The sequence below is a fragment of the Balaenoptera acutorostrata genome, chromosome 9 (genome assembly GCF_949987535.1).
Source record: "Balaenoptera acutorostrata chromosome 9, mBalAcu1.1, whole genome shotgun sequence".
NCBI classification, from domain to species: Eukaryota; Metazoa; Chordata; class Mammalia; order Artiodactyla; family Balaenopteridae; genus Balaenoptera; species Balaenoptera acutorostrata.
The window spans coordinates 49,669,344-49,696,982 of record NC_080072.1 but is presented as its reverse complement, the minus strand read 5'-3'; the positions used below and the strand labels follow the sequence as shown (position 1 = coordinate 49,696,982).

Sequence of the window (27,639 nt, the reverse complement as noted above, 5' to 3'; positions counted from 1 at the left end):
TAGAAAAATGGTACAGATGAGCCAGTTTGCAGGGCAGAAGTTGAGACACAGATGTAGAGAATGGACATATGGACACCAAGGGGGGAAAACTGCGATGAGGTGGGGATGGTGGTGTGCTGATTTGGGCGATTGGGATTGACATGTATACACTGATGTGTATAAAACTGATGACTAATAAGAACCTGCAGTATAAAAAAACAAACAAAACAACTAATACTAAACTTTCATTGGGTTATTTTTATGGAAATATGTTAATATAAATGTTTCAGACAGTACATGAAATTTCTAAAAATCTTATATGTGTATGGAAATATGTATGGAAATATGTTAATATAAATGTTTCAGACATTACATGAAATTTCTAAAAATCTTATATTTGTATTTGTATGGAAATATGTATGGAAATATGTTAATATAAATGTTTCAGACATTACATGAAATTTCTAAAAATCTTATATTTGTATTTGTATGGAAATATGTATGGAAATATGTTAATATAAATGTTTCAGACATTACATGAAATTTCTAAAAATCTTATATTTGTAGTTGTATGGAAATATGTATGGAAATATGTTAATATAAATGTTTCAGACATTACATGAAATTTCTAAAAATCTTATATTTGTAGTTGTATGGAAATATGTATGGAAATATGTTAATATAAATGTTTCAGACATTACATGAAATTTCTAAAAATCTTATATTTGTAGTTGTATGGAAATATGTATGGAAATATGTTAATATAAATGTTTCAGACATTAAAAAAAAAAAAAAAAAAAAAAAAAAAAAAAAAAAAAAGTTAAATGCCGAAATACAAGCTATTCAAGAGGCCCACCTGGACAAAGATGGACCCCAGAATTTGATTCAAGGATTATTAGATCAACTACAAGGGCTAAATCCGATACAATGGATTCATGGAGGGCTCTCGGGCCTGATATCAATTGGTGTACTACTTTTATTGGTGATCGGTTTATTACCTTGTGTTGTCAGATTTGTAATGGGGCGCCTCGCTGTCTTGCGTCAGGATGTTCATGGCTTAAAACTACATTATCAAGCTTTAGAAAATAATAAAAAAGGGGGAAATGTGGTGGCCCCCAAGCTGTAAGCTTATTCAGCTTTCTGCTTTCTGGAGAACTGCTTGTCTCTTTCTTGGTATGCACTCCTGACGCTGCGGTATTGAGCGTAAAAAAGGAAAATGGCTTGCGGCCAGTTTCGTTCCAGGTGCCTGCTCTGGATCTAAGAGCCCCTGGTTGTTCCCCAGAAGAAGGACGTGCTGCCCTAAGGGGGAAGTCTGTATCTCCAGAGAATGGCCCATAAAGCATGCTGGCGCATAGATAGTGGCGACAGAATTATGTGGAAAACAAGGTTTACTGATTTATTGTCTGCTATTCGTTCCGTACTAAACCTATATATACATTCATGTTCTTTGAATAAACTTGCCTTGCAACCATCAAAAAAAAAAAAAAAAAAAAATAAATAAAATGTAAATTCCTGAGCCTCACCCAGAATCAGGATCTCTGGAGGCACAGCCTAGGAATCTATACTTTTAACAAGCTTCCCTGGCAATTATCAAGCACACATAAATTTCAGAACTATTGCTTTAAAGATAAGATCATCTGCTGTGAAGAGCATTACCCAGTTAGAGGAATATAGGAATTATTTAGTTGTTTTTTATGCAGTTTAATTTTTTATATGATTGTGGCCCAGAAATTTCTGATCTTCCTCTATATCTAATTGCTCAGGGTCAAGCCCAACTCTGTTGCCATCTGGTGACAGCCACTTATGCTGTAAAAGCAGGACTCATGAGGCAAATCTTTTGTGCACAAAATGGTAATTTTGCATCAGGTCCAGATCTTATATAAAGAGCAATGAGACATATTGGAAGAAACTTAATTCAGTACAGTTTCTTGAGAAAGTTAGTCTCCATGCTGCCTGAATTGAGGGCAGCAGTGTACTGCTACCTGTATGACAACCAGTTCTCCAGAGTTAAAAATGTATGCATAAATATACACATACAAGTTTATTATAAATTTTACTGATATAAAGGATGTGTACCATACAATTCATAATAAAATATACACTACAGTTTATTGATTACATTACAATTGATTCTTATAGAATGTTTGTCTTGATTTCTGTCAGACTTCTGTATCCATAGCAAACTTTGGTTGCAATTGACAAATTAGCATAGCTCCAACATACATGGTGGTTGATAGTTTCATTTATGTGAACAAGTAAGGTAAAAGTAAAGCAACAGCAACACGTCATAACTGCACCCATTCATCAATAATGTGAGCAGCTTCTTTGTTGAGTTGAGTAATAGTTTTTAGAATACTGGAAGAATTTATCTTCAATCTTTTGTGCTATTCACAATGTAATGGCTACAGACATGACACTTTTAATCTGTGTTATTGACAATTTCTCCACGACTTTCTTAAGACGAGTTCAACAAAATAATAAATCAAGCCCTGATTTGTGGTGTTTGAAATATCTGTGATGTAAATTTTCCCACCATAGCCCCTTTCAATCTACCAACATGATGTCACTGAATGCAGAGCTGGGAAGAGATGTGCAGAACCACAACATTATATAATAGTTATTTGCACCATACAGATACGATATACATAAATCACCTTGAGAGCACAGATAATTGTAAAATGTAGTCAAATGAGTAGGAAATGGTGACTTTTGAATGTTTATTACCTTTGTTTTCAATATCATTTATATAATTGTAAGTTTATATAATTTAATTTTTAAGTAATGGCTATGTTTAATACCAAGCTATCAAAATTCCTCAAAATTTAACAATTGGCTCTTTTGAGCTGCTGTGAGCTGGCTCTAGCCCTCTACTGAATAGGGGCAAGTTTTCTGAGCTTGCAGACATGTGACTGGATGCATCCCTGCTTTTACACAGGAGCACAGATAGAATATTCAGGCACATTTTCATATTAGCATAAAATGCAGCTCTTCTAAACTAGAGCATAGCGGGAACATGCCTGACAAATGTGTCCTGCCCCTGGGCATCAGAGTGAAGAGGAATTCCTAAACAGATAAGGTCAGATCCAACAGAACAGGTTTCCCCTGTCATGTCTGGGAAACTATTTATGACTCATGTTCTTTGCCAGCTCTGTGTTTTGCATCAGTAGACATTCTGACATGTAAAGTTACCTCTCTTGTGTTGCATCCTACTGATTTCAGCAAAACTGTTTTTGATACTTTGACACTCTCCATTCAAGAAGTCCTTTCAAATACAATTATGATATTATTGTTTCTTACTTTTCCATTTTTGTCTACCCCAGCTTGCAATTAAAATCTGATAGCAGCCTGGCTGTGGCCACTAGAATAGATTTTTTTATTCATTTGCCTAAAGCCAGATATAGAATTTATTTGCAGTTTGTAAGTTCTTGGAACTGGAAGTTTGAGGCTATCTGCCACACTTGAAGATACTAGGATTTGAGCCACACTTCTGTAAATTCTTATTAAAGCCGACAGTGCTGTGGAAAGTTGTATTTTTGACAGAATTTTTGGATAGTCAGGTTGTAAATAATATGCCTCCAATGCACAATCATATTCTTTCTTCCTATATTCTGGCTGTTATGCTTACAAGCAAATTGTGCATTTCATTCTGTGCTCCAAGAGCATTTCCTTTCCAAGAGCATTCAAGGTGTGTTTGAATTTCCCACTGTAGGGACCTGGGCTCTATCAATATTTTCTGTACTGACCCTTGTAATTATAGCACAGGGACCTTCTTAAACAGAACTTTGCTTACCTAACGAATATAAACACAAAATTGCTTTAAGCTGCTAATTGTTCTTTCCTGCTGTGGATATTGGTTGTGTAATCCAGCAACTCAACTGCTATTTCAGCCATGAGAGATCTTCTACAGTCTCTCAAATACTTCCTCAAGTTAAAATTTTTATGGTGTCCACTGACTCTTAATTTGAGTAAGAAAGCGTCTTTCCTAATACTGTCGTAAAAATACACATTTATAAAATGAAAAAGCAACTTTTTGCATAATATACAAAGAGTAAAGTGAAACCAAGCAACCTCTTGGCTGGAGGGAGACCCCAAACCTGTTTCACAGCATTGATGCCATCTTTCTATTTTTTCTTTTCAAGCCGAGTCGCCATATAGAGAAACTCTCTTAGTGTATGTGCAGCTGATTCCATGGTTCAGGTTCAGAGCAAAAAAATGGAGCCATGATGACGGGCTTGTATAAAATACCCTTTGGCCGGGTAGGTATTGGAGTGTGAGTTCACAGAGGGAGGCAGGTAGGCAGATGGCAGGCTAGGCACCCTGAGCGAGCTTCACGTGCCGGTTGACAGGCAGTGCCTAATTAACACTTGCTCCCGTGCGCACCTCCCGGGGCGCTGTGCGCAGGCACAGACCCGGGGGCTCCTGGGCAGCCATCTGGGTCCTCCATCCCAGGGTAGCTCATAGGCGGTGCTGTGGAAAGTTTCGGAATGCAGAAGCCCTCCCAGTGCTTTCGGTGTTTTTTGGCGTCTGTTTCAGTTGAGACAGAGCCCCTTCTGGGCCCTAATGATCCTCATTAGTCAGAGTTGGGGATGTTTCAGCTTCCTAATTTAAAGTATGTTTTCTTTATTTATATTTCATTTAACATCTCCACATTTTATTTTTAATTTTAAGTATCCAAGTAATATATACACAATGTTTAAAAAAATCACACAATACTGAAAAAAAGAGAAAAGTTTTCTTACCTGTGGGTCCACTCTCAGAGGCAACCATTTTCATTTAATCTTTTTTAGTTTTAGGTTTCTGGTAATTACCTCCATACTGTAATACACTTGCACTTCAGTTTTTTTTATTTACGAACTTCACAATATTTGTAAACAAGATGAGGAATTTTCCTGTCTCCAGTCTTTATTCATTATGTTATTTTGAGTTCTTTTGTTTGTTACATTTTAGACTCTAAAAATATTTTTTAAATTTCCTTTTGTATCAACCTTGGACATTATCTCTGGATCTTCTACTTTGTAAAATGAGGATATTGGTTGGCTTTTATGCTATTATAACATCCTGTATTATACTTATAAAGTCATCTATGTTTTGTCTATATATTAATTCTAAACATTACATATCAACAAATTGTGTTTTATGGTACAGTTGAAGCTTTCTTAACCAACTTCCAGTTATCTAACTAGCTGTAATTAACAGAGCTTTCAATTTCTTCTAGAAAACATTTCAGTAAATATTGTTACAGGCTGGGTGCTCACAGATAGCCGGCTATTCACTGCTATTCCCTTTTATTCCTGCTCCCATAAATTAAGCTGAATGCTTACAAAGAAGCAGTTATTTTTGTTCCAAAACTTGTTTATTCTGGTTGTACTTATTATTGCGATTATATAATTTAATTAAATATTATGTATACTGATGAAATATAAATACTAAAAGAGACTTGTTCCTGTGAAAACAGAATCGAATGCTTCTAAGACTCAGTAAAGGCCTTATTTTTTTAAATGGTGCTGAATTAGGAGTGGAGGAGCATTTATGAAAGGTTGAAAACAATGATAAAAATCTAAAAGGATTCTCAGATTGCTTCACAAATATCTTTAACTTTTTATTCTACTTTAAACAAACTCGAGTTGAGCGCAAACTGCATTATGGGTGTTTTTGATGTAAGAAAGACAACACAAAACTATAATCAAAGAACTCATATTCAAAGAAAATAACTTCACTCTGTACCAAAGGATTGGTAAATTAATATTTTAGGTTAGAATAAAATGTTTACGTTAAAATAAGATATTTCAGGTATAAGGGTGGGGGGGTGGTTTTTTCTGTTAAGTGACTTTTTCAATTAACTGGTACCACCACATTAGCTAAGAGTATTATTAGCTTCTACTGTTAAGAGTACGGTGATTAAGAATAGCCTTCAGCAACTTGCTTTACCTTTCTGTACCTAGGTTTCCTCATCTGTTAAATTGTGATAATCATAGGGTTTTATGAATTAGCACGTAAGTGATGCTTATCACAGCATTGGCACTTGTTAAGCACTCAAAGGTGAAGCTATTGTTATTGCTATTACAATATTGTGATTTTGTAAAAATTAGTAACTACTGAACCATTAAGTGTGATTGGACCCTCGGGAAAGGAGGCACAGTTTTATATTGTTAATCTTGTGCCTCCTGAAGCATTCAGTTTCTGTATCCAGAGTCTTTAGTTGTATGCTGTCAATTGTTCAAAATCTGGTCATATTTTAATTGGTTTGATATTTGACTGTTACTTTCTTTTATGGCATTTTGTGTTTCTTAGACTATTTTATAATATTTTCTATTATAAAATACTTAGGATATTTTGTAAACAAAGAGAAGCATATTTCTAAATTATTAAATATACCCAGTCTCTCAATCATACATTTGATATTGGGAGCCCACTTTCTTCTTGATGGTATTCTTCCTAGGAGTTCTGCTTCCATCTAGAAATATTCTCTAACCTACACAGAGCTGATGTCCTGGGACCCCATACTACTGGCACTTAAAAATTAGGTACACTTTTATTCATTTCCCTACTTTCTCTTTCTTCAATTCCATTTTTTTTTTTTTTTCATTTAGCTGGAGTACATCGTCAAGTAAACTTTTCAGAAGACAGGCATAGGATATAAATAACCAGTCCTTGCATTTCTAAAAATGCTTTTATTTTGCCCTCATTTTTATGGATGATTTGGCTGAGCATACATTCTATAATGAAAATCATTTCTGTTGGAATTTTAACGGTACTGTTTTATGGTCTTCTTGCATTATAGAATTGCTTAAAAGAAGTCCGAAGGCAGCCTGCATCTAGATGTCTCCATAGTGCTCTCTCTAGCCTTCAGATTTTGAAATTTCACAGCAATGTGTCTGGGTGTATGCCCTTTTTCATTCACCTTGCCCAGCATTTCCTGAGACATTTACTGTAATCAAAAACCTTATGTCCTTTCACTCTGGGAAATGTTATTTTATCTTTATGAGAATTTCCTGCCCTCTGTTTTATCAGTTTTATATTTTGGGTGGCCTTCTAGATTAATCCTCTATGTTTCCTAGCTTCTCTACTGCTTTTTGTCTCTGCTCTACATCCAACTTTGTCTTAGAAGGCAGACATCTACCACAGAATACTTTAGTATGGGTAAATCTTTTGTTCTCTCCTCCCACTTCTCATAGTTTTTCCCCTTTACCATCATTTCCACACCCTCCCCCTCATCTGACTATGGAGTTTGAACATTAAGAAACAAGAAGACACCATAGTATATGAGTTTACTCAAGCCATTGGATTATGTTACTACCTCCTCAAGGGACCTAGTTGTCTTAGTCCGTTTGGGCTGCTATCAACAAATTACCATAGATTGGGTGGCTTGCAAACAACAGAAATTTATTTCTCACAGTTCTGGAGGCTTGGAGTTCAAGATCAAGGTGCAGGCAGATTCGGTGTGTGGGGATGGCCCACTTCCTCATAGAAGGTGCCTTCTCTCTGTGTTCTCATGTGAGTGAAGGGATGAGGGAATTCTCCTGGGTCTCTTTAATAAGGGAACCAATCCCTTTTGTGAGGACTCCACCTCCTAATACCATCACATTGGGTGTTGTTAGGATTTAACATATGAATTTTGGTGGGGACACAGACACTCAGTCTATAGCACAAGCTATCCCTAGACCCGAAGTTCATAAGTGGAAGCTTCAGAACTCTGTGACAAACACTAGTCAGAATGGGTTTTCAGCAGAGTTCACTTACTTCTTCTCAAGATAACATTCAGTAATAACTGAATGTAATTATCCACATTGACTTCTCAGTTCACTGATGTTGTGGTCTCAATCCTTAACTGTTCAAAGATGTGAGAAGTAATTGAGTGACTCCCTGTCTTAGAAAGGGGTCAAACTCCTCACTCATAACATTCTTCACCTTGAGATAACCTGCACCCTTATTTTATACCTAACTTGATTAATAGTGATGACACCTAATTGTAACTTCTTTCTCATTTTGGGGCAATGAGAAAGGGGCTCCCTTCTAGTTTCTAACAAATTATAAAGCAGGAAACATGCAGACATTCCCAAGGTAGTATGTAAGTTATAAAGATGATCAAAAACCTTATGCTTTCATCCCGTTTCCTTGTACATTTTTTATACGTTATTTATGAAAGTGGAGTTGTTTAAGCTCTGATGTGCCCTGCCTTCCAAGTGACATGTACCAGTCCCTATGTTTACAGTAGAAGAAAGCCTCATGATAGCATGGCAAATGGCAGAGATGCTCCTTAGACTTAATTCTGCAAGGTTGTCCAAAGGCATTTTGACACAGACTCCCAGAGTCACAACAGTGGGAATCAGTATGTGACTGTTAGGGCCCTGGGAAAACCCAGGAGGAACCCCAGGCTCTGTGGGGTACTTCATCCGAAGTACTTTGGCAGAAGGGTTGAGAAGGGACTATGTACCTGTCTAGGATTGGTATTTAGTGAAGCTACGGAGTTAATGTGCATTTGTTAAAAACCTAACTCCATCAGTCTTCCCCTTGCTTAGTAATTCTCTTCCATTTTTATAATAGTAATGTCTCATCCTCTCCGATAGTTTCAAGACTTCTTATTTCTGTTTCATTTATTATTAACCCAAATATCTCCCTGAATATCACCAACTCGTGGGCCTAGGTGGATCTCCTTTACCATATTTTATATGTAGGCTTGCTGTATCAGCAGCCTTTACCTGCCAAGGGGTAGGAAGGGCCCCTGTCATTCTACTTCTTGTATTTTCCTGTGAGTCTCCCGTGGAGGATATGGAGGAGAATAATATCCCACATAAAATGAGACACTTCCTTTGGCTTTGCTGTCTTTCAGCTGAGCCTGCTGCTTTTGTCATCCCTCTAATCCATACTTGCTGCTTTTGCTGTTTCTCTCCTCGGATGCTGTCCCTGTTCTCCTTGCCTTGGCTTCCTGCTAATCTCTGCTCTGTCTGTAGGCTCCTGCCTGATCTACCACTAGTGATCCAGCCTCAATTTCTTCTACCCCTTTAAGTGTGAGAACCTTGCCTTCTCTACTGTTGCTGTTTGGAGTCTTCTTTTAAAAAACTTTATTTTAAAATTTTGGTTACAGTTTCATTTTTGTTTTCTTAACAAGTCTACTGTTTAATCTCTCAGGATTAAAAAACAATGATTAATCTTCTAAAGAACTGAACAACAAAGGAATGTCAAGGGAAGGGCACAACTGCCCCATTCTCCGGGGGTATAGTAGCTACTCCAGTTTAACACCTAGCTTCAAAACAAAATGAATTTTTATATTTTCTAAATGAAATAATGTACAACCACCATCTTCATCTGAGCTTATTATAACTTTCAAACACAAAGCTTCATTTTAAGCTTGGTAAAAATCTTTTAACAGGAATGATGGCCGACCTTAATATGTAGTGTGTATCTTATAGGAAATGTTTTTTAACAATCATAACACAGCCATTAATGAAGTCCTCAATTTAGAATCTGGAACATTCTTCCATCAAGGGGGGGGGAGGGGGAAATTCAGTCCAATGAGTCTGTCTCAAGATCTTCATCTCTTGTTTGCTCCACTTGTATTCTCTTTTCAGTAACTGGATTAATGCTTTGAGCCCAAAATGAGATATATTTTTTATTACTGTAGATTACATGTTGTTTGGTGCTCAGTTTCCATTTGTTCCTCTTGCTTGCGTTTTCTATCTGCTGCTTCTTTCTCATGTTGGCCTTTCAGCATATTCCTTCTATGAGCAGTCTGAAAGTTTCTTCTACCTTTTCTCTTCTTTTCACCTTCTTGATCATCTCCTTCCTCTTCAGAATCAGAGGTTGATGTAAGCCCTGTTTTAGCTAAATTTTTCCTTTTTGATTCAACTTCTTTTTTCCCCTCTTTTTTATCTGGCTCTTTTCTTGGCTTATCTTCTTCCTTCTGGCCCTCTTCATCCTTTTTAAGCTGCTTTTTAGGTTGTTTTTCCTCTCGCCCTTTTTTCTTACTTTTGTCTTCTTCAGTTACCATGTCACTCTCCGAAGGACAGGGCTGTTTTACCATTTTGGGTCTGCCTCTTGGTTTTGGAATCTTGACTTCTGTAGCTGCAGGTCGTCCTCTTTTAGGACTCACTTTTAGATTAACAGATGCTGTTGCTGTAGTCACTACTCCTGCCTCCTCGGTTTCTACTTGTTTTTCTGCCTTTCTCTTTCTCCCTCTTCTGGCAGCTTTTGAAGTGGTTATGTCAACTGCTTTAGTCACATCCTCGTTGCTGGCTTTTTCTTCATGGTCAGTATCTTCCTTTGAAACACTAGTTTCTTTTTCTTCAACTTCAACATCAGATGACGCATTTGATTGTTTAGTTGATGCCTGTTGACTTGAAAATTTCACTTTCGGATTGTTATCTATCTCCCATAAACCTTCATTAAAGCCTTTTCGTTTATTTGGTTTGCCGTACTTTTCCTTATTTTCTGAGTAAGGAAATACGTCCTTTGGGCCTAAAAAAGCAGTCTCATGAGTTCCAAAAAAGAAAATGGGTAGTTTGTTTGTGGGTGGTTTTACAGCTCCATCAGGAACTTCATCTACTCAAGCTGGCCAATGAGGATAACCTTTCATCTTGGCGAAGATGAGGTCCCCAGGTTTGAAATCGCGAGTCATGTTTCGGGGGCGAGGCCGGGGGTCCCAGCACAGGGAGGAGGTGTGGCGGTGCGGACCGCGAGGGGATGCGGGAGGGCGGACGGCAGCCGATGCTCCCGCGGCGGCGGGAGGGGGAGGATGCCTCGGGGTGTCCCGACGCGCCTTCCGGGGCCGCGGGCGCTGAGGCTGCGGTGGCGGGCCGGCCGCCTCTGCCCGCGTCCACGCAAGCCACCTGCGCCACCAGCTGCCGCAGAGGCGTCTCAACGGCTCCGAATAGCAACCGCCGCCGCCGCCGTCGCTGCGCTGCTCCCGCGCGGCTCCTGGAGTCTTCTTTACTCCTGTATCCAGTGCTCACATTTTTGGTCTTTAGGGAAAAACTTTTCCTACGTCAAGCTCAGGTTGTATAGAGAGTGTCCCATGGCAATGCCACTTGGACCCTTAGCGGTACACGATGCTGATGAGTCCCAGAAAAGTGGGAACAGTTCTGTGCATCCTCAGGAGAGTACATTTCCATCCAGGATCAGGGGACCAGGAGATTGCTAGTGGGACACCTGTTTGTGGCCCCTTTCCCTGCTTCAGTCTCAAAGCATCATTTGGGATGTGCCCCAGACTCTCCTCTTTTCTCAGTGTTCATCTAGCAGCCTGCCTGTGCTTTCTGGCTGTGATCATCTCCAGTTCTTCTCTATGTACTTTGGGGCCTATCTTGTAACCAGCTTTCATTATGGTGAGGCAAACTACTTGATTTATCATGGAGATAGAAAGCAGAAGAGTGGTTACCAGGAGCTGGGGGTTGGGGAAGAAGAGAATGGGAGGTTATTGTTTGATAGGGATAGAATTTCAGTATGGGATGATGACGGAGTTGTACCGATGGATAGTGATGATGACTGCATAACAATGTGATTGTACTTAGGGCACTGAACTGTACACCTAAAAATGGTGAAAATGATAAATATTATGTAGATTTTACCACAATAAAAAAAAGTGAAAAAAAGAAACCTACCTGGTTTATAGAGAAGTGAGAATTGCAGAAATGTCTTAGGAAAAACCAGCAGTGCTTGCTCATAGCTGTGGCTTTGTCCACGGCCATCAGGCAGAATTTCTGTGACTCATGGAGAGGGCAGTCCTAAAGAGAATGCTTCTGAGAAGAGTTGGTATCTTCCAGTTAAAATTAAGAGTAATTTGTATTGAAATTAAAGGGTTTTATCTTTTTTGTCAATGCTCTTTAGAACAATTACTACATTTCTTGGTCATATACCAGTATTATTCATCATTCTGATGAGGAATAAATGCCAATTTCTATCCATGACTACTGATGAAAATTAGCGTTTTAAAAGAAACCATCTTCATTTCAGCAGCATGAAATATTTACTAAAAGGAAATTGACTTAAAAAACACAATTTTTAGAAAATTGACGGTTAAATACAGAGACAAAAGAGCTCACGCTTTTAATCAAGTGCTGATAGTCTAAGCTTGATCATGCTTTTAGCACAGGCAGATTCATGACCTGGGGGTACATTAGGATGTCAAGCATAGAAGTCCAAGCTAGTAAGAGGTTATATGTTATAAGAGAGTATGTGTCTTTAGTCATGGACCAAGGTTCAAGGCAGACAGAAGAGAAAAAAAAAATAGGGAAGAGTTTGAACCAGGAGTCCACTTTCTGTTCTGACTTTAAGTAGCCTTGTGGCTTAGAACTGTTTCTCAGGAGAGATATTTCTAGGGTTAATGTTGGCCATAACCATAACTATATGTCTCACGTGTGTTTAAAAACAAGTCTACACCCAGACTCCACGTCATTTCCTCATATATCCTGTCTCTTACCGAACTATTGTGCTATGAGAAAAATATTGCCCATGTAATTCCCTTCATGCTCATGGAAGCCTGGCCGTCCTCTGGCCTTACCTGTATAGACACAGAGAGCATGTGCCCAGGACTGCTCTAAGCCAGGCCGTAAGTGTAAGGGTCAAGGCCTTGTCCTCCAGGTGTCCAGCTATGCCTGAGGAAGAACAGGAGATTGAGTCTGTGTAATTCTGGGGTCCAGAGCAGTAACAGACTTACCAGTAAATGCACCATACCCTATGCAGGCAGACAGATATCAAGTAGAAGGGAGAGGTAGGGCCACCCTGAGCTGTCTGGTTGAGTAACTCACTTCTCCACTGAATGGAGCAGGAAGAGGTGGGAGAAGTGACCAGGAGCATTTAGGGAAAAGTCACTCTTCAGGGGAGCCAGGAATGGGAAGAAGCATTCCCACCCTAACATTACACGTTGCTTTGAGAGATTTTTTTCTAAATGTTGGTTCATAAAGGTGGTTGTCAGAAAACTTTTGATCTTGTTCCACAGGGTAGATGATAGGTTTAAAGACTAATTGGATCAAAGCAAGACCAGATCTAACCTGGGAAACTCTAACAGAGTTTGGAAAGGGGTCCTGTGGGAGGTGTGAATTCTTAGGCCAATGCAGCAGTGCTCGGCTTAAAAAGAATTTTAAGCAACACTACTTGAAAGCGCTCCTATGGATTCAAGTGCACCTAATTTTCAAAAGAGCCAGGTGGGGAGGAATTTCTCCCCCCATTTTAGAGGTGAGAAATGGCTTCTAAAGAGAAGAGGTTGCAGGCAGCCCAGAGTCTTATAGAAAGTAATAGAGCTGGACACCAGGCCTCCGAGGTACCCACTCCCATCTCCCTCCACTGCTGGCTGGACCTGGGCTCCTGTTTCCCGCAGATACACCAAGGAAGGTTGCTGACCTCTTGGGCCTGTGTCTGGTCCTCACATGTTCTTAAGATTTGTTTCATGGTGTTCTTTTCAGGTAAAAAGTCCCCATTGTCTAAAACCCTGCACATCAGATTTTCTATTATTTCTCAAGAATACTAGCACATCTGAGTGTTTTCATTTACTTTGCACAGGCCAGAATCCCATGATACAGAAAACACTGTAGATTTTGCAAGCACTTCTAATGAAGCTACATTAGAAGTGGTAAAATATTTTCTTACATGGATTTTTTTTTTCCAATTAAATAATTTCTGTAGAGAATGAAAAGAGAATGGAAACCCAGTTGCAAACCTGAGGATAGTTCCTGAGCCTTCCTGTTATACAGACAGCAGGGGCCCGGGTGCAACAGGATTGGGAGGTCAGGGATTATGGACACAAGAACCAAAACCCAGTTCTTATGTTTGCAGCTCCAATCACTATGTAGCCTGAGCAGCCCCTGCTCCATCTGGTTAAGGCAGAGGGGTGATGGCAGTGTGAAGAGGCTTTGGTCACACTTTACAAATAGAAGGTGCAACGGAAAGTGTTCTCTCAATGCTAATTTTAGGCCAGCTGCTTCGTTAACATAGGCAGAATCACCTGGGCAGCCTTCTGAGGAAAGGATCTGAGGGCCTGTATGGTCGGACCATTCAAGATGACTGTTTTCTATACATCCCCTGCTTGCCCAGTGCCTGCTTCACCTACACCCTACTCAGAGGACTGACCTTCCTACATACTTGCCCCGGGTGCTAGCTAATGATCATTCGCAATAGCTTATCAAAGGGGCGGTGAGAGGCACGCCCCTCTGCTGGTTTCCCTGGTAACTGATGAGCCAACCTGACATCAATTCTCCCTATAACTGGTAACCACCCCCCCACCACCACTCTGGCCCCTGGAGCCAAGCCTGACGCCGTGCCCTGCTCTTGGCCACAAACGGTGGGGAGTCACTCCAGGACCTTACTTCAGACATGTAAGCTCCCCCTATCCATTAGACCATTGATGTCTCTGTTGCTGACTCTGGGCTCTTTCTTCAGTCTTGAAGCTGGGCAGGGACAGGCCTTGTAGGCCTGCGGGGTGCAGCCCAACAGGGCAAGAGACACGGTCCTATTAAATATGCTCCTCCTTTTATGTCAATTGCAAGGAAAATGCAGTTATGCCATTTGCCAATTACCATGACTTAATTCATTTTACCAGTCCATGGGCTTCTTAGAGTTAAGGTCGTAGCGTGCTCTGTTTACTTGGCTCAGTACCTTAATAATGTTATGGCTCCTGCGGGCCCAAGTTAATGCTCCTTAATCCTTGCAATTGCACTAGGAGCCAGTATTTTTCCATGAGCTTAGAGAACCTCATGTCTGCTGCAAGAACGAAAATCAAGAATGGCCCTAAAACATAGCCTCCAGTTGGAGAGCACCCATTGGCTTGTGGTCACTAATAGGAATTATTACAATGGCTTTAGCTCTAGACAGACATTGCTGTGAATTCAAGGTCACTTGGCAAGTTCATGGGAACCACAGAATGTGAGAGCCATTCCCAGGCCCTTTATGATAGATGAGGAAGACCATAGAGGGGCAGTGACTTACCCAAGGTCACAAAATATAAATGGTGGCAAAGCTGGTCCAAGAGCCCTTGGAACATGCCAGGTCTTTACTGGGGCCTCCATGTACAGTTGAGCAAGTTGTGCCCTCTGCAACATGGGGGCCATATGCAGAAGCCGTGGCCTTCTCTTCTTCTGGTGAAGGCTTTTGACCACCAAGTGACCAATGCCCAAGTGACCTGGGTTTTACCTTTGTGTAAGAGAAGTGGTTATAAGAGGACCTGGCTCACTCCTGTTTTATGGGATGCCTTCTCTGAACCCCACATTGGGTTACATATCCCTCACTTCTTGGTTTCAGTAGCACTTTGTGAATTGTAAATAGCATTACTAAAAGGACTAGTGGCTCCTTGAGGGCAGGGTCTAGTCTTATTTATTTGGTACCCCTGGTTTGGTCCTTAGCAAATATCAGGTGTTCCACAGAAGCTGCTTCTTTTGTTCTCAGTAATTCAGCTCAATAAGCACCATTTGGGGCCTAACGGTTGCTTGTTACCAGCCCATTTCATAAAGCTGTGGGAAGCCTCGCTATTCACTAACCATGGTGACCACTTCTTGGCAGTAAGAATAAGTCTAGATATGGAGTGGCTGAATCCTGAGACACCTCATGAAAATAACCAAAAAACAGTAACTTACGTTTATTGACTGCCAGTACCTTTCTAAGCACTCAGTACAACTCCAAGAGGTAAATAGTATTAATGTCCCAACGTTACTATGAGAAAACAAGATGCTGAGAGATTTATCTCATGTTGCACAACTAATGTGGGCTGCAAGACCTTGACTGTGTGTTTCTAGAACTTGTGTTTCTAACTACTGTGCTTTGGTGCCTACAGTGTAACTAGAGCAAGGTCTCTGCAAGATCGCATCTCCCAAACAACTTAGTTCAATCATTTAAACACCAAAGCATCTAATTGTAGCCTAACGTCTATTACGTGCTTCTTATCCAAGATAAGGGTCACCCTCTGGGCTATTGAGGTGTGTGTGGGGCTAAGTTCCCCTTCACTGGATAACTCCAGAGTTCTGTGATTTTTTAATGCAAAAATTTTATTATTGTTATTATTACCTTTTAAAATTGCAAAGTAATACATGTTCATTGTTTTAAGTTTAAAAAATACAGAAAATAATGTATTCAGTGAAGCCCTCATGGTCACATGGAAGGGATTGTTGATGTAGGAATTCTGACATAGATAGTTCTGGATGATCTTTAAGGTTTATTCTAATACAGTGTTTCCACATTGATTCAGTTTCCTGAAACACCTAACATCTCATCATCAGAGCTGTCTGGTCTTGGCTGTTTCCTCTATCTAATTATATTACCACTTTCCCTACAAGGTACCATGTGATATCTTCAAGTTCTCCATAACCTGATTGTCTAACTAAATTTCCCAGTGTTGTCTTTTTTAGGCCCCCAAGACACAATTGTTTTAGGATCAGGAAAACATCTTGTGTTCTGAACTCATATATATAATGTTTACTTGCTCTTGTTTAGTCAGTGTTCTCTATAGACCATCGGCATCAGATAAATCTGAGATCTGAGTTGCTTGTTAAAAATGGAGATTAAGGGACTCTTACCCAAGACATATTAAATAAGAATGTCTTAAGACTGAAGTCAGAAATCAACAATTTTCCCTAACCAAAACATGTTTTGTTTTTTGTTTTGTGTTAAGAAATTGTCAAACATATTCAAAAGTAGAGAGAATAATATAATAAGCCCCATGTACTCATTATTCAGTTTCAACAAGTATTAACCCATGGTCAATCTTGTTTCATCTATAATTTGAAGCAAATTCCAGGCATGATATCATTTGAATGTTTCCATATCTATACAACATAACCACAATACAATTATCATATCTAAAAGTAAATAATAATCTCTAACAGCATTACATTTCTGGTCCAGATTTTCCTTGTCTCATAAATTTTCTTAATTGTGTAGTGTTTTAGATGCCGAATCATGTCATTGGTTATATTTCTTCCTTTTCTATGATAAGTGGGATGTTGGGAGCCAATTCTGTAGCCACCTCTGGCAACTTTACAAAGCCTCATGTTTGCATTTTGGCTATTTACCTTCCCCCTGACTTCATCTTCATTTTAATTTTATTTTTCTTTGTCCCTGATTTCCTTGGAAAGCTTCTCCTACTGTGCTGCATTATATGTTAAAGCTGCCTCAAATCCTTTTGCAAAAAGATAAGTCATATGTTAGTGAACATATCAGTGATCTTGAGCCACTGGCCTTACTTCATTTTGCACCATTCTTTTAAACCAGTTCCTATCATCCCAGCTTCTAACAATGAGTTTCCTCTCCCTTTGTATGTCCCATCCACCTCACTGTCAATGCTCAGCACCACTTTTCCAGCTCTGATCTTTTTTGCTTCCCTCCTCAATTGTGATTCCAGGTTTACTTTGGCTGCCCTGGAAACACCTTGATTAATTCTGAGCATCCACACTGCTCCGCTCTTCCGTCACCATGAGTTTCCTGTGGCCATGAAAGGACCTGACACAGACACCAAATCTTTAGGTTCCAACATAATCCCTTTGAAAATTCCAGTCTTCTGGGACATCACAGGCTTGGAAGAGCAGTTGAAGGGGGAGAGCTCAGGACAGGCAGGCTGGGGTGGGAATCAAAAATGTCTTCTATTGTCCTGTTTTGCCCTGAGCTGTATTGTTGCTGTAAGAAGTAGAAGTGGGGCAGGACTGACATCCAGGGGACTAGGACAGTGGTTCCCAGTTTTTGCTTCCTTATTTATCCAGGACAAAGTTCTCACAACTCTGAAGCAATTGACAAAATAAGGACAGTATAATGGTTTTATTCATAAAGCTCAATATAGTATTTTAAGGGAATGTCATTTGGTGTTAAAACAACCTTTCTTATATGAAATGAGCATAGTAGTAAAGAGTTATATGTTTTAAAGTCGGTATTAGCTAAGTAAAAAGTTGATAGCCTGTGTCAGTCTGTTGATATTTTGTTCATAAATCTAATAAAAGTCTGCACAAAGATGAGCAGACAAGAGTGGATGTCTTTTATGGGTTTGACTTGGAAGGAAAACTGTGCTGGGGAACTGAGATTATCATTATTATAATGACTATCATGATTTTTATTCCTTTTGTTCCTCACAAACAAGGAGCAGTATTAAATAAGGACTGTTTTCAGAAATGTTTGGGGATTACAGACCCAGGTTCACCTGAATGTGCTAAAGCACATATACTTCATGTACTACAGCAGCTTCAAAAATGTTTTTCATTTTTTTCTCAGTAATACTAGCTCATTGTAAAAAGTTAACACAGAAGTGAAAGTCCCTTCTATTTTCATCCCAGCAGAAATGGTTTGCTCTATCTCCACATGGTTTTTAATGTAAAAATAATTTTAGCATAAAACAGCAATATATAGAGTACAGTCTATAAAAATATTGAATAACTATGCTGTACATCTGAAACTAATATATTTTAAATCAACTATATTTCAATTTTTTAAACGTATCTATATATATATTGATAATATCTATCAACTATAGACAATTTCTCTTGTTCCCTCATTTTGGAAGGCAAACTGTAACCTTTTCTTCAGCTTCTTTCCTCTTTCTACCTCTTAATTTTTGACATCATTTTTATTAATTTTATACTGTCAAAGTTGAAAACATTTCCACTCTGTTCTACAACTATACTTAAGTCCTCCATGCTTCATCTATTGCTTGATTCTAAGAGTTGAGAATCAATAAATGGTGTCTGTGTTATTATGAACATAAAATTTTATTTAGTGCAGAATCAAGAGGTATACTTTGTCGAGGTATACGTGAAAAATAATACTATGATTATTTTTCCTTTTCTTTAAAAAATTTCCTCCTGGAATTCCTAATTTCTCTCTTTTTTTTTTTTTTACGCTATTTTAAGACAATTGATGATGTTATTAAAAACTAAACCCTCCATCTTGTCATTTATATCTTTTCAAATCCTTTTTATCTGAGGAGGACTCCTTTCTAGAACGCAGTCTTCCTGTTCTAGGCTGCATGGCTCCTCTCCAGGCCTGCCGCTCAGCGCTCTTGCTGGGACTTCCTTCACTGGTCTTCTGAGAGGAGTGCAATTTTCCCTGTACACTATGTCTTCTATCTCATTTTATTTTATTTTATTTTTAATTTTTGAATTTTCTTTTATTTTTTATACAGCAGGTTCTTATTAGTCATCCATTTTATACACATCATTGTATACATGTAAACCCCAATCTCCCAATTCATCACACCACCATCCCCACCCCACCGCTTTCCCCTCTTTGTGTCCATACGTTTGTTCTCTGCATCTGTATCTCTATTTTTGCCTTGCAAACCGGTTCATCTGTACCATTTTTCTAGATTCCACATATATGCATTAATATATGATACTTGTTTTTCTCTTTCTGACTTACTTCACTCTGTATGACAGTCTCTAGATCCATCCACGTCTCGACAAATGACCCAATTTCGTTCCTTTTGATGGCTGAGTAATATTCCATTGTATATATGTACCACAACTGCTTTATCCATTCATCTGTCGATGGGCATTTAGGTTGCTTCCATGACCTGGCTATTGTAAATAGTGCTGCAGTGAACATTGGGATGCATGTGTCTTTTTGAATTACGGTTTTCTCTGGGTATATGCCCAGTAGTGGGATTGCTGGATCATATGGTAATTCTATTTTTAGTTTTTTAAGGAACCTCCATACTGTTCTCTGTAGTGGCTGTATCAATTTACATTCCCACCAACAGTGCAAGAGGGTTTCCTTTTCTCCACACCCTCTCCAGCATTTTTTGTTTGTAGATTTTCTAATGATGCCCATTTTAACCAGTGTGAGGTGACACCTCATTGTAGTTTTGATTTGCATTTCTCTAATAATTAGTGATGTTGAGCAGCTTTTCATGTGCCTCTTGGCCTTCTGTATGTCTTCTTTGGAGAGATGTTTATTTAGGTCTTCTGCCCATTTTCTGATTGGGTTGTTTGTTTTTTTAATATTGAGCTGCATGAGCTGTTTATATATTTTGGAGTTTAATCCTTTGTCTGTTGCTTCGTTTGCAAATATTTTTTCCCATTCTGAGGGTTGTGTTTTCATCTTGTTTGTAGTTTCCTTTGCTGTGCAAAAGCTTTTAAGTTTCATTAGGTTCCATTTCTTTATTTCTGTTTTTATTTCCATTACTGTAGAAGGTGGATCAAAAAAGATCTTGCTGTGATTTATGTCAAAGAATGTTCTTCCTATGTTTTTCTCTAAGAGTTTTATAGTGTCTGGTCTTACATTTAGGTCTTTAATCCATTTTGAGTTTATTTTTGTGTATGGTGTTAGGGAGTGTTCTAATTTCATTCTTTTACATGTAGCTGTCCAGTTTTCCCAGCACCACTTATTGAAGAGGCTGTCTTTTCTCCATTGTATGTCCTTGCCTCCTTTGTCATAGATTAGTTGACCATAGGTGCGTGGGTTTATATCTGGGCTTTCTATCCTGTTCCATTGACTTATATTTCTGGTTTTTTGCCAGTACCATATTGTCTTCATTAATGTAGCTTTGTAGTATAGTCTGAAGTCAGGGAGTCTGATTCCTCCAGCTCCATTTTTTTGCCTCAAGACTCCTTTGGCTATTCGGGGTCTTTTGTGTCTCTATACAAACTTTAAGATTTTTTGTTCTAGTTCTGTGAAAAATGCCATTGGTAGTTTGTTAGGGATTGCATTGAATCTGTAGATTGCTTTGGGTAGTATAGTCATTTTCACAATATTGATTCTTCCAATCCAAGATCATGGTATATCTCTCCATCTGTTTGTGTCATCTTTGATTTCTTTCATCAGTGTCTTATAGTTTTCTGACTACAGGTCTTTTACCTCCTTAGGTAGATTTATACCTAGATATTTTATTCTTTTTGTTGCAGTGGTGAATGGGATTGTTGCCTTAATTTCTCTTTCTGATCTTTCGTTGTTAGTGTGTAGGAATGCAAGAGATTTCTGTGCATTAATTTTGTATCCTGCAACTTTACCAAATTCATTAATTAGCTCTAGTAGTTTTCTGGTACCATATTTAGGATTCTCTATGTACAGTGTCATGTCCTCTGCAGACAGTGACAGTTTTACTTCTTCTTTTCCAATTTGTATTCCTTTTATTTCTTTTTCTTCTCTGATTGCCATGGCTAGGACTTCCAAAGCTATGTTGAATAATAGTGGCGAGAGTGGACATCCTTGTCTTGTTCCTGATCTTAGAGGAAATGCTTTCAGTTTTTCACCATTGAGAATGATGTTTGCTGTGGGTTTGTCGTATATGGCCTTTATTATGTTGAGGTAGGTTCCCTCTCTGCCCACTTCCTGGAGAGTTTTTGTCATAAATGGGTGTTGAATTTTCTCAAAATCTTTTTCTGCATCTATTGAGATGATCATATGGTTTTTATTCTTCAATTTGTTAATATGGTGTATCACATTGATTGATTTGCATATATTGGAGAATCCTTGGATCCCTGGGATAAATCCCACTTGAGCATGGTGTATGATTCTTTTAATGTGTTGTTGGATTCTGTTTGCTAGTATTTTGTTGAGGATTTTTGCATCTATATTCATCAGTGATATTGGTCTGTAATTTTCTTTTTTTGTAGTGTCTCTGTCTGGTTTTGGTATCAGGGTAATAGTGGCCTCGTAGGATGAGTTTGGGAGTGTTCCTTCCTCTGCAATTTTTTGGAAGAGTTTGAGAAGGATGAGTGCTAGCTCTTCTGTAAATGCTTGATAGGATTCACCTGTGAAGCCATCTGGTCCTGGACTTTTGTTTGTTGGAAGATTTTTTTCATCACAGTTTCAGTTTCATTACTTGTGATTGGTCTGTTCGTATTTTCTATTTCTTCCTAGTTCGGTCTTGGAAGGTTATACCTTTCTAAGATTTTGTCCATTGCTTCCAGGTTGTCCATTTTATTGGCATCGAGTTGCTTGTAGTAGTCTCTTAGGATGCTTTGTATTTCTGCCATGTCCATTGTAACTTCTCCTCTTTCATTTCTAATTTTATTATTTGAGTCCTCTCCCTCTTTTTCTTGATGAGTCTGGTTAAAGGTTTATCAATTTTATCTTCTCAAAGAACCAGCTTTTAGTTTTCTTGATCTTTGCTATTGTGTTCTTTGTTTCTATTTCATTTATTTCTGCTCTCATCTTTATGATTTCTTTCCTTCTACTAACTTTGGATTTTGTTTGTTCTTCTTTCTCTAGTTCCTTTCGGTGTAAGGCTTGATTGTTTATTTGAGATTTTTCTTGTTTCTTGAGGTAGGATTGTATTGCTATAAACTTCCATCTTATAACTGCTTTTGCTGCATCCCATAGATTTTGGCTCACTGTGTTTTCGTTGTCATTTGTCTCTAAGTATTTCTTGATTTCCTCTTTGATTTCTTCAGTGATCTCTTGGTTATTAAGTAACGTACTGTTTAGCCTCCATGTGTTTGTATTTTTTATGTTTTTTTCCCTATAATTGATTTCTAATCTCATAGTGTTGTGGTCGGAAAAGATGCTTGGTATGATTTCAGTTTTCTTAAATTTACCAAGGCTTGATTTTTGACCCAATATGTGATCTGTCCTGGAGAATGTTCTGTGTGCAGTTGAGAAGAAAGTGTAATCTGCTGTTTTTGGATGGAATATCCTATAGATAACAATTAAATCTATCTGGTCTGTTGTGTCATTTAAAGCTTATGTCTCCTTATTAATTTTCTGCCTGGATGATCTGTCCATTGGTGTAAGTGAGATGTTAAAGTCCCCCACTATTATTGTGTTACTGTCGATTTCCTCTTTATAGCTGTTAGCAGTTGCCTTATGTATTGAGGTGCTCCTATGTTGGGTGCATATATTTATAATTGTTATATGTTCTTCTTGGATTGATCCCTTGATCATTATGTAGTGTCCTTCCTTGTCTCTTGCAACATTCTTTATTTTAAAGTCCATTTTATCTGCTATGAGTATTGCTACTCCAGCTTTATTTTGATTTCCATTTGCATGGAATCTTTTTCCATCCCCTCACTTTCAGTCTGTATGTGTCCCTAGGTCTGAAGTGGGTCTCTTGTAGACAGCATACCTATGGGTCTTGTTTTTGTATCCATTCAGCAAGCCTGTGTCTTTTGGTTGGAGCATTTAATCCATTCACGTTTAAGGTAATTATCGATATGTATGTTCCTATGACCATTTTCTTAATTCTTATGGGTTTGTTTTTGTAGGTTCTTTTCTTCTCTTGTGTTTCCCACTTAGGGAAGTTCCTTTAGCATTTGTTGTAAAGCTGGTTTGATGGAGCTCAATTCTCTTAGCTTTTGCTTGTCTATAAAGCTTTTGATTTCTTTGTCGAATCTGAATGAGATCCTTGCTGGGTAGATTAATCTTGGTTGTAGATCCTTCCCTTTCATCACTTTAAATATATTGTGCCACTCCTTTCTGGCTTGTAGAGTTTCTGCTGTTAACCTTATGGGAGTTCCCTTGTATGTTACTTGTCGTTTTTCCCTTGTTGCTTTCAATAATTTTTCTTTGTCTTTAATTTTTGTCAAGTTGATTACTATGTGTCTCGGTGTGTTTCTCCTTGGGTTTATCCTGCCTGGGACTCTCTGCGCTTCCTGGACTTGGGTGGCTATTTCCTTTCCCATGTTAGGGACGTTTCCGACTATAATCTCTTCAGATACTTTCTCGGGTATTTTCTCTCTCTCTTCTCCTTCTGGGACCCCTATAATGCAAATGTTGTTGTGTTTAATGTTGTCCCAGAGGTCTCTTAGGCTGTCTTCATTTGTTTTCATTCTTTTTTCTTTATTCTGTTCCATGGCAGTGAATTCCACCATTCTGTCTTCCAGGTCACATATCCATTTTTCTGCCTAAGTTATTCTGCTATTGTTTCCTTCTAGTATATTTTTCATTTCAGTTATTGTATTGTTCATCTCTGTTTGTTTGTTCTTTAATTCTTCTAGTTCTTTGTTATATATTTCTTGCATCTTCTCGATCTTTTCCTCCATTCTTTTTCCGAGGTCCTGGATCATCTTCACTATCATTATTTTGAATTCTTTTTCTGGAAGGTTGCCGATCTCCGCTTCATTTAGTTTTTTTTCTGGGGTTTTATCTTGTTTCTTCATCTGGTACATAGTCCTCTGCCTTTTCATTTTGTCTGTCTTTCTGCGAATGTGGTTTTCATTCCACAGGCTGCAGAATTGTAGTTCTTCTTGCTTCTGCTGTCTAACCTGTGGTGGATGAGGCTATCTAAGAGGCTTTTGCAAGCTTCTTGATGGGAGTTACTGGTGTTGGGTAGAGCTGGGTGTTGCTGTGGTGGGCAGAGCTCAGTAAAACTTTAATCTGCTTGTCTGCTAATGGGTGAGGCTGGGTTCCCTCCCTCTTGGTTGTTTGGCCTAAGGTGACCCAACACTGGAGCCTTCCTGAGCTCCTTGGCTCTTTGGTGGGGCTAATGACAGACTCTGGGAGGGCTCACACCAAAGAGTACTTCCCAGAACTTCTGCTTCCAGTGTCCTTGTCCCCACGGTGAGCCACAGCCACCCCCCACCTCTGCAGGAGACCCTCCAACACTAGCAGGTAGGTCTGGTTCAGTCTCCTATGGGGTCACTGCTCCTTCCCCTGGGTCCTGATGCGTACACTACTTTGTGTGTGCCCTCCAAGAGTGGAGTCTCTGTTTCCCCCAGCCCTGTTGAAGTCCTGCAATCAAATCCCATTAGCCTTCAAAGTCTGATTCTCTAGGAATTCCTCTTCCCATTGCTGGACCCCCAGGTTGGGAAGCCTGACGTGGGGCTCAGAACCTTCGCTCCAGTGGGTGGCCTTCTGTGGTATAAGTGTTCTCCAGTTTGTGAGTCACCCATCCAGCAGTTATGGGATTTGATTTTAACGTGATTGTGCCCCTGCTACTGTCTCACTGTGGCTTCTTCTTTGTCTTTGGATGTGAGGTATCTTTTTTGGTGAGTTCCAGTGTCTTCCTGTCGATGATTGTTCAGCAGTTATTTGTGATTCCAGTGCTCTCGCAAGAGGGAGTGTTCTATCTCATTTTAATCTCATACATTCATCCTCAAATAACTTCCTGTGATAGGTGCCTGGAAAGTAATCTTTCTGACTTCTTGTAAGTCTGAAAATGACTTTTTTGGCCCTCACACTTGATTGATAGTGTGTTTGGGTATTGAATTCTAACTTGATCATAATTTTTCCTCAGACATTTGCAGGCATTATTCCATTATCTATTTGTTAAGTCCAATGCCGATATGGTTCCAATGTCTTTGAGGTCTCTTAAGCTTTTGTGATTTTTCTCTGATTTTTATGTTTGGATATTTCACAATAATGGGCCTAAGGTAGGGTTATTTTATTATAGGTGCTCAGTGGACCCCTATCAATTTGTCCTTCAATTCTAGGGAATTTTTTTTTAATTAATTTTGTAAGTGAAATAGGGAGCATTTTCTTTTTTCTTTTTTTTTTAATTAATTAATTAATTTATTTTATTTATTGCCGTGTTGGGTCTTTGTTTCTGTGTGAGGGCTTTCTCTAGTTGTGGCAAGTGGGGGCCACTCTTCATCGCGGTGCGCGGGCCTCTCACTATCGCGGCCTCTCTTGTTGCGGAGCACAGGCTCCAGATACACAGGCTCAGTAATTGTGGCTCACGGGCCCAGTTGCTCCGCAGCATGTGGGATCTTCCCAGACCAGGGCTCAATCCCGTGTCCCCCACATTGGCAGGCAGATTCTCAACCACTGCGCCACCAGGGAAGCCCCTAGGGAATTTTTTTTTAATTGATGATTTTTACCTTCACTTTCTGTGTCCTAACCTTCTGGAAAACTTAGATATTAGACTTCCTGGGTACATATTGTATATCTCATATTTGTTTTGCCTAAGTTTCCTGAATCTTTGGTTCACATTCAGGTACATGTTCCCTGACTTTACCTTCTTTTGAATTTTTTATTTGTTTTAGCAATCATGCTATTTTGTCCCTACGAAGTTTGTCTTATTTTATTCTCCATTCCACTTACTAGTAGTCCACCCTTATTTTATGGAAATACATTGTGGAAATTTCCTGTGAATGAAATGTTTTAAAAGTTCCTGTTTCCTTCCTGAGTTCTCTCTGTTTCCTCTGGGGACATTCTTTTTTGCTTCTATATGTGAATGTTGCTGTAAGATTTCTCTATATGGCTGGTGATTCTTTGCAATTTAGTCATATTTAATAATGAGGCAGTAGGAAAGCTGACCATAAGGCTATGTATCTATGAGGGAGTGTTTACTTAAAGGGGATTATAAGGGATTCCATTTTTTTTCAAGAATATGGAGGTTCTACTCTTGGGCACTAGTTCTAATACTAGTCGCCTTGGTTTCTCCCTAGCCAGACTAGACAGTATTTGGTGAAGATTTTCAGTCACTGCCCTCGTTTTCAGCTCAACATCTTAGTCTTAGCTGCCACGACATTGGAAATATCTGTGTCCTGAGCCTGTATGAGTTTAGTGGGCCAGGTTGCCTGCCCCTCACGTGTATCTCCCTCTGCATTTTTGGCGGGGGCGGCCTGTGGCATCCTCTCCCACAGCTCCATCCACATACTGTCTTTCAGAAAAAAAAATTTAAAACCTTGTTTGCTGATCATCCCACGCTATTTTCTTTGTGATTGTTTATACTTTTTATTTATTTCATATTATTTAATGGGGGCAGGGTGTCAGAAAAGAGAGGATATATATGCATAAATATATATGCATATGCACCATTATGAATCACAGTCTCCCTTAAATATTTTATATACATACTTGCACCTATATTTCCTTATCAACATCGAGTTGAAGTATCTGTCATCTCTCCCTGCTAACAGTAGGCCATTTAATTTGTTTTTACTTCCTTCCTTTTTCCATCTCCCACGTTTTGTTGAAATTGTTGAAATTTATGTGTATAGTTACCATTCCTTTGCCCTTTTAAGTGTTTCTTTCCTTAACAATTCCATTAAACGTCATAACCTCAAAACCAGCAATTATTCACATTTAATACACTTTTTACTATATTCTTTGCTTATCACTAATTCTTGTGATACATAGTATATAAGTATGTATCTTATCTAGAAAGCCCTTCCCTTCTTGGGTTCTCTATCCTGACATAAATTTTTATTTATTTGGAGAATTTCCATAGCTTGTATTGCTGGAAAGGGTAGGCGAATGGTATATTTTCTGAGTCACTGATGGCTGAAAATGCCTTTCCTTTCTTCTTGTGATAATGTGGCTGGCTGTGGAATTCTAGGGCTGCAGTCTCCTTTTCTTAGTTAGACCAGATGAGATCTCAGGCGTGTCGGATTCTGGGTACTGCTGCAACCATGCTTCTCCCTCTTAGCCACTGTTTTAAACATCTCACTGAGTATAGGAATTACTTTGTCTCTCGCATTAATTTGTTAGGTCAAGTGCCATTTATTCTGATGACTCAGCTTGATTGGTTAGCCTCTTTCAAGTTGCTGATTTGGCCCATTTGTCCTATGATTTTGTTGTTGTTGTCATCAGTTTCTATACTCCTCCTGTTGCTTCACAGTTCAGTGGGGCAACTACTGTTCCTCTGTCCGTATGCAGTGTAGGTGCTCAAGCTTTGTGCTCCTTGGGCAGTAATATTTGTCATTCCAGAACAAGTCTTCAGGCTTGCAGGGATCCCTTGGAATCATAGGTGTCCAGCTGGGTGTCTGCTGGGTCTAGGGGTGTCATGGTGTCTTGTGTCTGGTGTCCAGGGATAGTGCTACAGTACATCATGTCCTGTGGTGAGGGCTAGTAGCCAGCAGAAAAGGGTTCTGACGATCA

General features: G+C 39.0%; 2 protein-coding genes across 4 annotated transcripts in view; one reads left to right on the top strand and one right to left on the bottom strand.

Annotated features, from left to right (window-relative positions):
* LOC103015172 (synaptotagmin-9) overlaps window positions 1–27,639 on the top strand; it is a 247,377-nt gene that overhangs the window by 33,994 nt on the left and 185,744 nt on the right. The window lies entirely within an intron of this gene.
* Window positions 9,453–10,594, bottom strand: LOC130708803 (PC4 and SFRS1-interacting protein-like). Its single transcript, XM_057552226.1, is given in 1 exon segment — window positions 9,453–10,594. A coding segment is annotated over 1 exon segment (1,002 nt). The 3' UTR covers window positions 9,453–9,592.